The 14,963-nt window shown below is 55.5% G+C and overlaps 1 protein-coding gene across 5 annotated transcripts in view; it reads right to left on the bottom strand.

Moving 5' to 3' along the window:
* Window positions 1-14,963, bottom strand: part of Sh3pxd2a (SH3 and PX domains 2A) — a 198,410-nt gene that overhangs the window by 11,058 nt on the left and 172,389 nt on the right. For 3 of the 5 annotated variants that reach the window (XM_051200090.1, XM_051200091.1, XM_051200094.1), the window contains 3 exons: window positions 8,670-8,783; window positions 5,176-5,259; window positions 429-546 (listed from right to left, as the gene is read on the bottom strand). In XM_051200090.1, coding sequence (XP_051056047.1) covers window positions 429-546; window positions 5,176-5,259; window positions 8,670-8,783 — 316 coding nt within the window. The remainder of the gene's footprint in view (window positions 1-428; window positions 547-5,175; window positions 5,260-8,669; window positions 8,784-14,963) is intronic. The other 2 variants (XM_051200092.1, XM_051200093.1) reach the window with 1 other exon arrangement.

The following is a 14,963-nucleotide window of genomic DNA, read 5'->3' as shown; positions in this document are numbered from 1 at the left end:
GACCCACAGAGTTACACACACACACACACACACACACACACACACACACGAACCTCATTGGGCTCTGAGAGGGAGTGAGAGAAGGGAGAGCTCCCACCCTGCAGAGTGCAACAGCCTACACCCACCAGGGACAGGATGCAGGAGGCCCATGTCTGGGGCCTTGAGTGCTGAGCTGGGAGCAGCAGGGGCAGCCTGCTGGGGCTTAGGAGGGCCTGTGGAGGCTGAAGAGCAGGCCAGGCAGCCAAGGCGGATGCAGACAACAAGATTCAGATGTGACCTCTTGACAGGTGCATGGTGAGGAGCCGCACCACTGCCTGTGAGCTGAGCTGGCCCCGTGCCCTCCTGGCCTGTGATTCAGGTCCCAGGAGACAATCAGTGGGCAGAGCAGGCACACAGCTGTCTTTAGGATCCACCTGCCGGGCTCCTACCTGATGTACCACCAGCCTTCCAGGTTCTTCCGAATCACCTCCACGGTGACGCCCTTCTCGAAGCCAATCTCGTCCTTGCTTTGGCTAGTGTAGGGCTGCACAGTGACGTACTTCTCTTCTGCAAGTGGGCCACGGAGTAAGAAAACAGTTATTTGAGGCTGTGGTACAGATGGATCCTGTCTCCCATTCCTCTCCGCCCCGGCCTAGTCTTGTTCACCCCTGGGCCAGCATTGGCTTTTCCAAAGAAGAGGAAGGAGCAGGACTCAGAGAGCAGAGGAAGAAATCACTGGGGTCAGGGTCACTGCTGTTCCTAGGATAAGCCAAAGCCAGGCAGGGTTCCAGGTGCCCAGCACAGCCTCGGGCAGCAGGAAAGCAGGTCTGCTAGCCAGGGTGTTGGGGCCCAGAGTTTGGAGGAATCTGCTTCTCCTAGAGTCTAAGTCAATAAACTGAGGCCAGTGCCAGGTGTCTCTCAAAGGCCTTGAGAACCCTAGCATCTCCCGCCTCACTCAGAACATGCCGTGTCCCATCTATACCCATACCCAAGATTCCAGTCCTGTAAATCTCTTCATTTCTCTCTTGGTCCAGATGTTTTCACGGTGCTGTCACTGAGTACCACAGCCCTATTAACAGCAGACTACAGCATCTACCCTAGAGTGTTCCACAGAGCCAGTTCTACAGGAGTGGTTGTCGGTAAGATGAAGGTCATGCAGCTATGGAGCCGCCAAGCCATCGAGGGTGGGAAGACCTCAAGGGCCCTCCCACCAGCCCCTGTAGGAGAGCTGCAAGCTCCATTTCCCCTGTGTGCTTTCAGGAGTCACCTCCAAGTTTTCCCATAGCACTGGAGTCCTGGAAAGAGCTTGGTGGGAACGCAGAGCAGCAGGCATCTCCCTGGGCATCCCTAAGGACCTCTACTCGGGCCTCCATGTCTGCTGAGGTCCACACCTGTCCTCGCGAAGCCCTCTGGTGGACCCACAACTGACTGGCAGAGGCCACCTGCCTCTTCTAAGGCTGTCTATAGGATGTCATGGGGCCCAGGGAAGAACATGCTGCACCCTCCCCCACCCCCACTGGAAGAAGTGATTTTCTGGAGGTGCCCTTAGGAGGCTCGCCCTGCACCCTGGAGGTCGCCATCCTTCCCAGCACACAGCTGTAGAGGCTGTTGCAATAGAAGCTGAGACTCTCAGTGAGGAGGGAAAGCAGGGACTGAGTAGGAAGTTTGTGTGGGAGTTCAACATAGCAGGATCCTGCTGCTCCTGGTACCCAGCTGTGGTACCCACCCCCTGGACTCCTTCACCAGGCCTTGTGGGGCAGCCTGCCTCAAGCTCTGGGTGGCTATGGGGCTAGGAGAGTTCTTCTGTACCAACTCCCTGCTGTGGGAGGGCCACCTGCTCATTCTCCCCTGGATTATCAGGGTTTTGTCTGCAGCCCTGTGCTGGGCCAACGGCATTCCCCTCTGGTAGAGGCAACTGTTCTGCTAGGTTGCAGAATGGAACTGATGGACCACAGGCCATACTTGAAAGGCTGCCCAAAAGCAAAAGGTGGGTGATGGCCTCAGGAGGCTGCGTGGCTCTTCATTGGATGTCCCTTTACCAAAGGCTTTTCTCAGCATCAGCTGACGAGGGCTCTGATCGGGGCCTGCAGATTCCAGACCAGCCCTGCCCAGGATTACTGCCAACACTGCCTGAGAACCTGCCCAGCCAGATTCTGACTAGGGTCCTGGAGAAGTTCCACAGGCTCAAGGCCAACCCTGCTCCGTTTTCCAGTGGGGCATGGTAAACCTTGGCCTAGGCAGTGGCTAAGGGACAGCGCCAGGTCTGGGAATGCAGGGCCTGAGGTCCAGGGAGGCGAGGCCTGGGCTCCACATTTTGCCTTTGTTTAGCTAGGCTATTTTTAAAAACCTGTGGTCCAAGCAGGAAGCTATCGGGAAACTTTTCCTAGGCAAGGTTGCTTTTGAAGAGGAAAATGACAGCCTTTCTTAGGGGGAGATCAGAGGAACCCTGTCCTGGCCCATGGCTGAGAACAGGGCCTTGACCATGCGTCCAGCCTCTTGGATGCTAAGCCTGGCCACAGCAACCTTTTAAGTGTGTGTGGTGGGCGGAGCCCATGACCAACCACTGAGGCACAGGGAGGACCATGGATATTGCTTCTGGCTGCATCCACAAAAGTCCCTGTGCTTGGGGACACCGGGGATGTCATGCTCTCCCAGTTAAGATTCTAAACAGCACAGAGGTTTGTTCTGTCCTTTTCAGTGCAGGGTCCCAGAGAAGAGTTCAGGCCCTGGCTCCTGACAGGGAGAGGAACTGGGGCCACCTCTGCCTGGCTGCCTCTTTGGACGGGTGGTTTTCAGCTCGGTTTGGCCAGGGAGACAGAGATGTAATCCACGTGCAGTTGACACAGGTCACTTGGGTCTCGGGCCATCCATCTTACAGGTGAGCTGAGGGTAAGCAAAGAGCGGTCCCACCTTTGGACCTGGCCATAGACACTATGGCCAGTGTCTAGACAAGAGGATGTTCAGACAGATGGAAAAGGCTCTCTCTAGGTAGTGGGTCTGCAGTTGGTCTCTGGAAGAGATGCCCCTTTAAGAGACTGGGGTGACTGGGGGGTAGTCAGGGCTTCTGGGTTCTATGAGCGTGCAGAGACGATGGCTCTCTGGCCCTGGTGAATGACAGCTGGCCGAGAGGCTGGTGGGTGGGTAGGCTGGGGGAGGTGGACAGCCTGTCCCAGTTTGGGAGGCAGGGGCTGGAAACCCTGCAGTTTCCAAACCGCAGAAGCCTCCTCTTTCCAAACACTTTCCCCTCTGTCAGCAGTCTCTCTGCTCCCCTCCTGGCCCCCCTCAACTCCCACTAGAGAGGCCCCTGATTCCAAAGGCCTGGCCAGCTGAGGGATGGGGAGTAGAGGCCCCGGGAAGCACCGGCTTTTCTGATCTAGTTCCTTGACCCACTGCTGGCTCCCCGCTCCAGCTCCACTACTCAGAGTGTGATGCCTGCCAACCAGCTCTCTGCAAGCCCTCCTTGGCTGCCTGGTGTAATACAGTTCATAGGACTAGGGCTGGGAAGTGTGTGACAATGAACATGAAGTTATGGCTCATCATTGCTCGTGTACAGGCGACCACAGAACTGTGATTATTTGGGGATTTACATCTACACGTATTTTATACCATGCCTTCATGGTAGGAAGGGTTGTGTATGTGTTATTTGTGGGTATCACTGCAGTTATATGCTGATGTGACAGGGAGCCATTAGGTGTATGCAAAATCCATTTGTGACTACATAAATTAGCTACAGATGCTGGGCCAATGTGTGGTGGCACTCCTGGAGTCACTATGCGCGGCTGTGTATACAAGACTGTGGTTGCATATCCAGGGTGGCGGTTGGATATGACAGAGCACGAGTCACACCTGTAGCCTTCAGGCCCTTGTGTGGGCCTGTCTCTAGCCTCTGCTGCATCTGCGTGGTCATGCAGGCAAAGGCATGTCTGGGACTCAGTAAGTGACGGTATGCAGAACAGGCCAAACCTTTGTCTTCCTTGTGTGATCTGGGCCCACATCCTATTTGTCTTTGCCACTAGAGCTGGAGGCCGGGTTCCACCCTAACCTCTTGGCAGAGTTGCCCCCTCCTTCCTGGCTTTAGGGTGGCGTTTGCTTTAAATGTGGTCTGTTGCTGCTTCTCCAATTCAGGCTGCCTGCGTCAGCCCCCAGGGTCCAAGTTAAGCCCTGCCCCAGGACAAGCTGGGTTCTTTATGGCCAATACTCTGAGTCAGCCTTTGGCTGTGGCCACCCTGAAGTCTATATGTTCTGTATCCTGAATCTTGGGGATGGCCCTGAAATACACTGCCATTTGGGGACAAGTTTTGAGGTGAGGGTGTGGAGTCATGGGGTGTCCCCATTTTTCCAGAGATGCCTGTGTTCACTATACACCCATCTCGTTTCCATCTGTACTGTCACCACAACAAGTACACGCTCTGCTCTCCTCTCTGGGGGACAGGAGAGACTGACCGCCCACCAGCATGAAGGTCTACACATGTTTAGGGGTTCACCCAGAGGCTATCCCTGCACGTTGGGAAGGGACTCGGCCAAACAGCCCGGAGTCAGCAGATGTCAGCTCCCTAGTCAGCCCGGGGGCCATTCCTGGAGCTCTTACTGAGCTCCTCCTGAGACCCCACAGGCCTCTGCCCCTGCTGCTGAGGGTTGTCCCCTTAGCAATGTTGACTGGGGAGTGCTTTGGCGCCATGATGGGTTCGGCTTCCCTGCCCTTGTAGGTTCAAGTGGAGGAAGGCTGGTAGGCTGGTTTATCAGCTGGTGGGAGAGCTGTGTGAGGGAAACTTTCTTAGTGGAAGGCAGTAATGAAGGTCAGGAGAGGAAGTCCTGGCAGGAACAGAAAGCTGTGATCTCCTTAATATACGGGAGCCAGGACAGGGACGGCCTTCCTTTGAGACCCAGGGCCCTCCCTCATGCCTCTCTTCCCTTCCAAGGAACATACAAACTCATCATCACTCCCACAACCCAATGCCCAGGGCACTACTAGCAAGCCAGAGCAAACCCTAGTGCCACTCCAATCAGTTCCCAAACAAGGCCCTGTCCCCAGTCTGCGTTGCAGTGAATGAGACAAAAAGTCTGGCCAGATCTGGGTGAGCCAGGAGACCACAGGCACAGAGCAGAGCAGGCAGAGAGGGTGTTGTTAGGGTTAGGGTTAGGGTTAGGGTTAGGGACAAGCGGCTGCAGGGAGGAGAGGCAGGCGCCTGTGGTCACCTCGACTCTGCTGCCTGTTGACCATCCCGCCCAGGGTCCACCGGCGATCCAGGCGCCGCAGGTGGGCTTTGCGTCTCTTGGACACTGGCGTGAGAGATGGTGATGGTGCCCACGGCCCACACGAACCAAACCGGTGGAGAGAATGGAGATGGGCATGAGAGGGATGGTGGAGGGGAGGGGACAGGGAGATGTGTCCACACTGCCAGTCACTGTCACCTAGACCCGACCAGACTGAACCGAGGGGCACACCCTGGGGGAATGACCTGACTGACACGTGGCCCTGTCAGCAGGTACAGGCACATTCAACCAAGCCCCCCAGCCTCCACCCCCAAATCTAGGGGTAGACTAAAGGATTTAGGGCCCTGCCCCGTCAGAGATGGGAAGAGCCTCAGCATCAGCTCCCAGAGATGGAGGGGTCACTGCTCCCCGAGTTCTGGACAGGGTTACCATCCTGCCAGCCTGTCGCTATGGCCAGGCACTATGCGAGGGGAGGAGGGTGCCCAGGGAAAATGGGGACGGGCTCCCGGCTGGGCCAGAGCTCTCTCCACTCTGTATCTCTGCTCTTATTTGTCCCCACTAGGTGGGGTCCACTGAGGCCCAAGACCTTGCCTTGCACCTGTGTCCCCAGGGCCTTACAGGACACCAGGAACTGGCCCAGGAAAGGTCTGCCGAGTGAAACACACAAGGGTGGATGCTACAGGCAAGACTCTGTTCCATTATGCTCCCCTTTTATGTTTCTGATGACACAGACCATGGCTCCCCAGCGGCTCACTGCTCAAGCCCGCTTTGCCAGGGTACCTTCCTCTGCCCCTCCGACATCCTCACTGCAGACAAGGACTGAGCTCCCAGACGCCCTCAGGCCTGGGCCTGCCCCCCTGTGACTCCTAAGGGAATAACACTGGACCAGGATCCCAGGGTGCCAGCTTGCGTCACCTCCTACCATGAAAGGAACTGCCAGACTGTTTAGTTATGGGGAGGGTGGCTAGCTGGTAGGGAGAATAAAAGTAACATTGTCCACACACAGCTGGACCAAACTCCAGTAAATCCTGGGAGTATCTGCCTGCTCTGTGAGGACAACCTGCTCCATCTTCCTCTTATTTTTTGAGTTTTATTTTATTTTTTACTTTATGCGTATGCAAGTGTACCCGCCAATAGCAGAAGAGGGTATTGGATCTCCTGAAACTGTAGTTTAAGAAGGTTGTGAAGTGCCCTGTGGGTGCTGGGAATTGAACCCAGCAATCAGTGTTTTTAACCAGGGAGGCATCTCTCTAGGCCTGCAACCTACAGTGTTTTTAACCAGGGAGGCATCTCTCTAGGCCTGCAACCTACTTCGTACAGAGGCCTAGGCAACAGGATCCAAGTGTGGGCTCCAGCCCAGTCACACGCTCAGCTCTCTCAGTGGCCTGTGAAGGCTCTGTAGATCTGGGTAGGAGGTTATTAAAATGTGGCCAGGGGTACTGGCACACAGGTCCTCCCAGGGGCATGCAGAGCTGTAGCATTCTTGGTGCACACATGCATATACACACACCCGGAACCCTGAAGTTACCCTGGCTGCCCCCTAATCCCTAATCCATCAGGGGTAAAAGCCTTCTACAAACCTGTCTTGTAACTTCAGCTGTCAACTCGACATAGCTCAGAGTCATGAGTGAATCTCAAGTTGGGGACTGCTTCCATCGAATTGGACGGCAGCCATCATGGGGACATTTTCTTGACTGTTGGTTGATGTAGGAGGGCCCAGCCCACCATGGGCAATATCATCCCTAGGCTTGGTGGATATGTATGTGCCCTGGGCTGTTTAAGAAAGCTAACTGAGCAGATGCTTGGGTAGTCAGTTCCTCTGTGTTTCTGCTTCAGGCTCCTGCCGTGGCTTACCCTGGATGATGGGCCACAACCTGGAAGTGAAGTGAACCCTTTGCTCCCCAACTTGGCTATTGGCCATGGTGTTTGTCACAGCCGCAGAATACTCTATTACCACTTGTCCCCACTAAGTGCCCATGCTAAGTGTCGAGACCTGTAAAGTGCTTTTCTACCCTGCCTGGTTCTGTCTCAGGCCTCCATTGCTACACAATTCCTCTGCCCTGCTCCTGCTGCTGGAGTCATCTGTCATATACTCTCCTTGACAGGCCCAGGGTGGCCTTCCCTCCTCACAAGCAGATGGGACATGGCACAGTAGGGACTCCACCTGCACCCAAACCTGATAAGGACAACAGGTGACTAAACGTCTTTGCAATTAGAAATATGACACATGTGTCATCTCTCAGGGCAGGTAACAAGGGTTTGCTCCTGGACTGACTCACATCGGGGCCTTTAGAAAGGTTTTATCTTTTTGTTCTTTTAAAACAGGGTCTTCTGTGGCCCAGGCTAATCTTAAACTCTTGAGAGGGCTGGGCAGGTCTTGAAGAGTAGGGCACTGGGTCGGTGGCAAGGTCTGGGGACTGCAGCCAGACTGATAGAATCCAACTTAGAGGTACAAAAGAGCTAGAGTTAGATGTAGGCTCAAGGACTCAGGCTCTGTCTGAATGTCCCAGCTCTTCCCAAGGGGTTCTAGGCTCTAGAGCCTGTTACAAGGATGTGTGTGGTGGGAGTTCTTCCTCTAATCACAGGGATGAAATAAGGCATGGGCACAAGAAGGGTGTGGCCCCAACCACCAACAGAGTAACTAACATCGTGGGGAAGAATGAATAAGGCCCGGCCCTTTCCGAGCTGCTTATTTTGGCTTGGGCTGCAGGGAGAAGCGGGATGGAGGAACAGGCCTGAGCTGTGGGTGGCGGGCAGGTCTACATCTCGCCATCTGGACCATTCCCACTGACTGACCATTAGGGAAAGGATTCCTGCAGCCAGGCCACAGGAGATTTGGAAGGCATTAGGAGCAGAGAGTTGGGACACGGGAGGCTGAGACTTGCTGGGGTACTGTTGGCAATCTCTGTCAAATGCATGGAGAACACCCAGAAGACTTGCATGGGAGTGTGAGCGCCCCAGACTCTGGGAAGCTGAGAGGTACCTCACAGGCCAGCCTGGTCCGTGCCCCTGGGCAGCTGTCAGTGCCCAGAGAGGGGAGGGGGGTTGACACACAGCAGGAACTGTGTCCATGTGACTGCTTGGGGTCTTTGCTGCAGGAGCCTAGTGTGGAGCTGAGTGTAGAAGAAGCAGGTCTCCATGGAGTTCTTGAGAGAAACTCGGGAGTTGCTGGTAGTTTCTAGCCCTAAGCCTGTTCTCTACCCCAAAGCTGATAAAGTCTGAAGTCCATGACCCAGGAGAATTTTTCCTGTTCTGAGCCCTACATGGGGGCTGACAAAGACAGGCCAGAGTGTGAGACAGGCCAGAGAGTCTCGGTGAATGAATCCCAATGGAAGGGGCTTGGGTAAAATCCAACCCACTGTAGGAGTTCAGGTGGCTTAGGGAAACGAGATGGGGAGAGTCTCCAGGAGGGGCTGGCCCCTGGAAAACCCTTCCACCCAGCTTTACCAGCCTCCTAAGAACATCTAGGTCCTCACCTTCTCCAGTCTTGGAGGGGTTGATGTCTGAGTCATCTCGTGTGCCATTCTGGGCCTCCAAGTAGGTGGCAGGGACCCAACCCTGTTCTTCAGATGTGCTCACAAACCACCAGCCTGCAGAGGGACAAGAGAGAGCAGGCGTGAATGTCTGCAGTATGGGGTGGCAGGGTGGGTGGTGGCAGGGTATAGGGCAGGAGTGGCCAGGGAGAGGGCAAGGCGTGCCCAGAGGCAAGGCGTGCCCAGAGGCAAGGCGCTGAGCCCGACAACCTGGGCACCTGGGGAATGCCCGGAGTGACTATAGCAGAAAAGACAAACATTCACCCTGAGAAGAGGGCCTGACAGACCTCCACCCACTGACGGACCTCCACCCACTGACAGACCTCCACCCACTGACGGACCTCCACCCACTGACGGACCTCCACCCACTGACAGACCTCCATCCACTGCCATGCACATTAAAGTGTAGTGCAAACAATGGTATGCCCCCCTGTCCCGTCCCCGTCTCCCCCATGTAGAATGCACCGTTCAGGAACCGTGAAGTGGGTCCTGTCTGGGCACCCGCCACCTGGGATCTTTCTTCCCATCAGCCTCACTGGCACACCGGAAGTCAGCGGCCTCCGCTTCTGAAAGGCATGGCTGCTCACAGAGGCTGACAGGCAGCTGTCTCTTTTCCCCTACACCGGTCACCCTGGCTTCCACTTAAGCTACTCGCCGCTGCCCTTGAAGCATGGTGGCTCCGCACCCACCTTAAGTGGGCGCTGCATCCTCTCCTCATGTGACCTCTGACATCGGGGCCACACCACAAAGGCTCGTTCATGTTGCTTCTTCCTCACTTGTTCATTCATTCAAAAATCAGTTGTGGAGTAAAATCTCTTGGCCCCCGGCACACCTCCCTTCTCTCCCTTGTCCTCCACATGCCCCGGGAACACGGGCCATTTCCTAGGTCTAAAGTTAGACCCTCACTGTCCCTTACAACAAGCCTGGGTTTCCACATAGTCTGTGATTACCTATCCCCACGCTTCTAGGATGTTCCGCTGAGGCCATGGCCTGTTTGCCTCAAAGGTCTTAGTTGGGTCACTGACTATCTGGGGTTCTGAGGTTTCTGTTTCCTCTGCCCCTAACAGAGTTGGCCCTTGCTGGCTGCCTGGCATAGGCCACAGTGTTCATTACTTCCAGGCGTGCAGAAAAGGTCAGTGGGATGCTCCTTCCCCATGACACAGAGCAACCATACAGCCTCGACTCGGACCCGAGCACTAGGCCTGCCCTCTGGGCTGCACTGTGATGGCGACGCCAGGCCACACAGGCCAACTCCTGGGGGAACCCCATATCTAAATTTTCTTGGAGGCCCAAAGGCCTCCTGCATCAGGCCATCCCTTGGGCCAGAAGAGGCAGCTGGGTGTGGCCCACAAGCTGATGGGTCTCTGGGTTAAGGTGCTGCAATTTAAGAAAAGGAGCTCGAGAGAGAAAGATGCCATGCAACAGGGTTCAAGCAGAGGGTTGTTTTTTGTTTTTAATTATGGAAAGGGATCGTAAAAAGGGGAAAGGGAAGGGAGGAGACCAGCCTCTGGAGACAAGTGCAGCAGGAGAGAGGAGGGGGGAGACGAGAGGAGGGAGAGGGAGAGGGAGAGGGAGGGAGAGGGAGGGAGAGGGAGGGGGAGGGAGAGGGAGGGAGAGGGAGGGAGAGGGAGGGAGAGAGGGAGACAAAGAGAGAAAGATGGGAGGTGGGCAGGGCCTTTTCAAAGGGAACACAGTGAACATGCACAGGTGGTGCTCTTAGTGGCTGCAGCTGAGGGCGAGTCCTGTCAGAACCCCAAGATGACTGAACACTAACACGAGGCAGAAGTGAGACTTATGAGAGACTAGTTGAGGCCACTGAGCAATTCTGGACAGGTGTTGGTACCATCTGTGGGGACTGGGTGGTAGACACAGGCAGGCCAAAGGCTGGTAATGCTCCTCTGGAACCTCCTCCAAGACCCACCAGGCGCTCCCCGCCTCTGGGGCTGGAGGTGGCTGTCAGGGCACCAGACGACTGGACTCATCAGCTCATGGAGGATGACTGGTTCCAGGTGCTTTCGGCACCATGCAGAACTAACGACAGTGAGAGACGGATGCTCACTTTGAGAGCAAGCTCAGGCTGGTGCTGCTCTTGCCCTTGCTACCCCCCATCCTCTGCTTTACCTTGGGTGTTCTGACATTTGGGTAGTAGGTGAGGCCCTTGCTTATACTGGCAGTGGTTGGAGAAGACTGACAGGGTGAATGTTCATGGATGTGAAGACAGGGCTCTCACTGCGTCCTTTCCTGAGCCGGGACAGCCCCTGAGCATCGCAAGCTGGTCCAGAAGAGCCAGGCTGTCTGCATTTTGCTGTTCATGCAGCCTTCTCTGTCTACTCTTTGCAAAGACGGCTAGCAGGTGTCAGAGGGCCCTGGCTGCCCACTCATGGAGAGGAGCAGGGAGGTGGTCAGAGGGATAGCTCACCAACTGCTCCTTAGCCTCAGGGTTGAAGTGGAAACCTTCCTCCCTCTGCTGGATTCAGGGGAGGGGACACTACACAGGCTTGAGTATCAATCCTCCTTCCCAAGTGGACCCCCAAGAATGCAAGGGATAGTTAGCCACAGTACCCAACTTGGGGTCACTTTCTAAGAGGCTCTCGAAAACCCAACCCCACACCTGTATTTGCAGCCTCGTGTTCCAATGCTGACAGCAGGGTGGTGACACCCACATCTCCTCCTCACAGACCCTTCTCCTGCTGACCTCCAAAGGCCAGTCCATTTGTCAACGCTGTCAACGTGCAGCAAGCCACAGAGGTGTCTGCAAAGCCTGGCCTTCACGGAAACCCTTCTGGGAGTGGATTTCTCCAGGGTGGATCTGGGTTGGGGCCAGGGGTTTTATTGTCATTGGACAAAACAAGATGTGCTTTGGGGAGACAGCTCAGAAGCAGGCGTCCAGGTAAGGCTTTGTCAAGATCCTTTCATGACCGACTTTTTCCTATGCCAAAGTGTCCCTGCTGCCAGTGCCCTTGTCCAAAGCAACTCCTCAAAGCCCCAGGAAGGTAGGTGGCTTGGTGATCTCACGGAGGCTAAGTGACTATCTTCCAAGCTTTCTAACTCACCCTGGGCAGGAGCTAAGGATGACTGCGCCTTCTCCAGGCCGACGGTTTGTGGGGGACGCCAAGGGTGATGTTTCTTCTCAATGTGAGGCACAGAACCCAGACTTTCCTAAGGGGGATTTTATCAGCCCCGCCCAATCTGAACTTCCAGAAGGCAGCTCCCTAAGTCTACAAGATTCTTGTTCCTACCCTCTCCTTCCTGTGTGGGCCTTTCTCCTCATCTCCAGGGATGTGACCCCAGGAGTCAAGCATTTCTCTTTTGGAGGTTTCTGTGCTCTCCCCTAGTGTCCCCTACTGTCCCTTCTCCTCCTACATGTTGCTGCCTCCCTTCCTGTGGAGCCAGAGATGTAGGTGGAGGCGGCTCCAGGGGCGGGGCGGGGCAGGCCTGGATCTCTGGCCTACCTCTACTGCACAGGCTTTGTACAGGAGGCTGGACAGACTTGCTAAGAGGCTGAATGAATGACAGTGGCACCCAGTGGGCAGAGCGTCACTCGGTTCCAGTGTACCTCACACTGGCTCCAGGTACCCTCTTTAAATGTGATGTGCCAGAAACGTCTGTGCGTGTCTGGCCCACCCAGGCAGATCTACTTCCCTAGACACCAGCCTCGGACTTCATTCTCCTGCAGTGGCCGCAGGACCTAGGCTGAGGCTGTCATCACCCTTGTAGCCTAGTGGCCAGCACTACCCAGGACTTCCACTCCAGCCCCAGCACTTGTAGGACTGGGCTGGGTAGCTTCCAGGACCCCTGGTGCCAGGTGAGATGATAGCTCTAGAGAGAAGCCTAACACTGCCTCAGCTGTGGGCACCTCCAACAAACCATGGGCAGGCTGACACACTGCCTAGGTGGCATGGGTGAACATGGGCAGAGGTGTCCACCTGCTCCCATCCATGGCTGCTGGCAGGCCTCTCCTAGATGCCAGTAACTCAGACATCAATGGGTTCCTGACCAAAGTCACTGCTGTTCTACCCAAACCCCTTGAGTATGGCCAACTGGTATGAGCCAGATCACCTGTGGGGTTTCCAGGTCAACTGTGATGCGTGTGCCTTTCCTGCAGGGTCCATGTGTGTCATGTGAACGGACGGGGTGAATTATGCATGTGTACCCATCTGTGTGTGGGCGGGCACACGCACACATGGGAACAGAACTAGGCCTGCAGCATCTGCATCTGCATGCATCAGTTACAGCCAAACACACAGTGAGAACGTCCAACCCTTGACTCTGGCCACTTTATTCACTCTGCAGGACACTGAGAAATAACATCGTTGTCCTTCAGTTTCCCACTTGAGAGGTGAGGAAGGGCTTAAAACCTAGGGAGCACTCGAGAGGAAGTGTGCTTGGGTCATGCTTGAGGGTACAGGTGACTCCTTGACACACAGGATCCCTGCATACCGGCACTGCTGCTGCCCTGGCTTAATTCTTCTAGCTGTGTGACCTTGGGCAAGCTACTAGATTGTTCTGATCTCAGTCTCCCTTCTGATACTAGGTAACTGATAGAGCCCATTCTCCGAGGAGGAGAGCCAGAGGAGACACCAGGGGCTGGGTTGAGCTAGTCCCAGAGTGGTGTTGACCGCTAAGGGACTGTACCCTAACATGGCTAGGGCAGTGTCTTTCCACACAAGCAGGATAGCCACTCCGCCTAGAGGGCCCACGGGGGAGGGGGAGGGGGAGGGGAAGGGACTGCCACACTCTGTTGAGGAATGGAGAACTGCAAAGGGTCTCATTTCAGAGAGGCCCCAGAGATCTGGGCAGAGCCCCAGGCTGGGGAGTCACCTACAGGTGCGAAGTCCCGCCCATTTCTGCTCCTCCTCCTTCCTCAGGAATGGTAGTCCTAAGGGCGGTCAATCACGGCAACTGTGCTTGGTAGGCCTCAAGAACTGCCCCCTTTATCTTGGTCCAAGTACCAAAGGGGGGGGGGGGCGGAGGAAGGGCGCGCCAAGCCGTGCGCCCAACATGTTCAGCTAAGGGTGGGGATGAGGATGGCAAAGACCAGGTCCAGCCCCAGGAAGGCACGACTCAGGCTCCCAGTCAGAAGCCCCATCTCAGGTCTATCTGGCTGGCCAGTTTCTGGGAATGAATTTTATTGAGTCTTCCCAATGTTGGCATATGGAGGTGGGGTTAGAGAAAAGACCAGAAGGAAAGGGAGAGGCATAGGAAGAGGAGCCTAACTGGGGGGGGTGGGGGGTGGCGGGCACTCCCAGGCCACTGCTGTCCCTAGGGTGACCAGGCTACAATGGCCTCCTTAAGTAGGGAGGATAATGAGCTCATTAGGGCCAGAGTGAGCCCAGCTGTATACAATTAGGATGTTAATAAAGTCCTGTGAGGTCACTGCTCAGCCCAGGACAAAGCTTGGTGGGGGAGGGAAGACCCCAGTCAGTTCTTCCCTTCTGAAATTCTCCCAATTCCCCGGGGTGACCGTGTCCTCCTTGAGACCCCCACTGATCTGGTTCTGCTCATCCTGGGACTGGGCCTCACTGGATACCGGGGTAATAATAACTATGGGGGTGTTCCCCTCAATCAGGAACACGGTATTACCAATCACCTGGGGTGTTTACTGAGTTCCTGGTATGCGCCAGGCACTGTTCTAATGACAGGGAAACCACCCCCAAAGAACACTCTTAGAGGTCTCTTTCCCCAGGTAGGGCACACAGCTGTGACGTCAGTAGGAGAGGCCTGTCCTCCCTGCTCCAGCCCTGGTGCCAGCCTCTTGGCCAAACCCCAGGAGTCTGAGACAGGCTGCTACTCTGATTTGGGGATCTGAGAAAACGGGCAATGTTTAGGTGAGCTCCAGGCCTTACTTTTATACCCAACCCCGTGTTCCAGCTCTCTCCCCCAGGCACTAACAACACTCCTCCCACCTCACACAGGCCTCCTAAGGCCCCCATACCCAGGCGGCTAAGGCTGTGTGGTGAAGCCAGGTACTGAAGAAGTTTTAGACATTTATGGTCTTGATGGTTTAGATGTTGGGGGCCAGAGGCCCATCCTGTCAGAATCCTCAAGCAGTACCCCCAACCTGATACCAGAAATGCTGCCATTCTGCCCCAGCCTCCTCCTCCTCAGAAGTGTGATGTGCCTAGGCACTTCCACCTTTGATCCTAAGAGTTAGGATCAAACGGCATCCATCTCCACCTGGCCACGGCTGGGCCCGAAGGCCCTGGCCTCAGCACATTTCCTCCCTATCAGATATTA

This window comes from Phodopus roborovskii, unplaced genomic scaffold (genome assembly GCF_943737965.1).
Source record: "Phodopus roborovskii unplaced genomic scaffold, PHOROB, whole genome shotgun sequence".
NCBI classification, from domain to species: domain Eukaryota; kingdom Metazoa; phylum Chordata; class Mammalia; order Rodentia; family Cricetidae; genus Phodopus; species Phodopus roborovskii.
The sequence above is the reverse complement of the archived record's forward strand: the minus strand, read 5'-3'. Positions and strand labels throughout refer to the sequence as shown.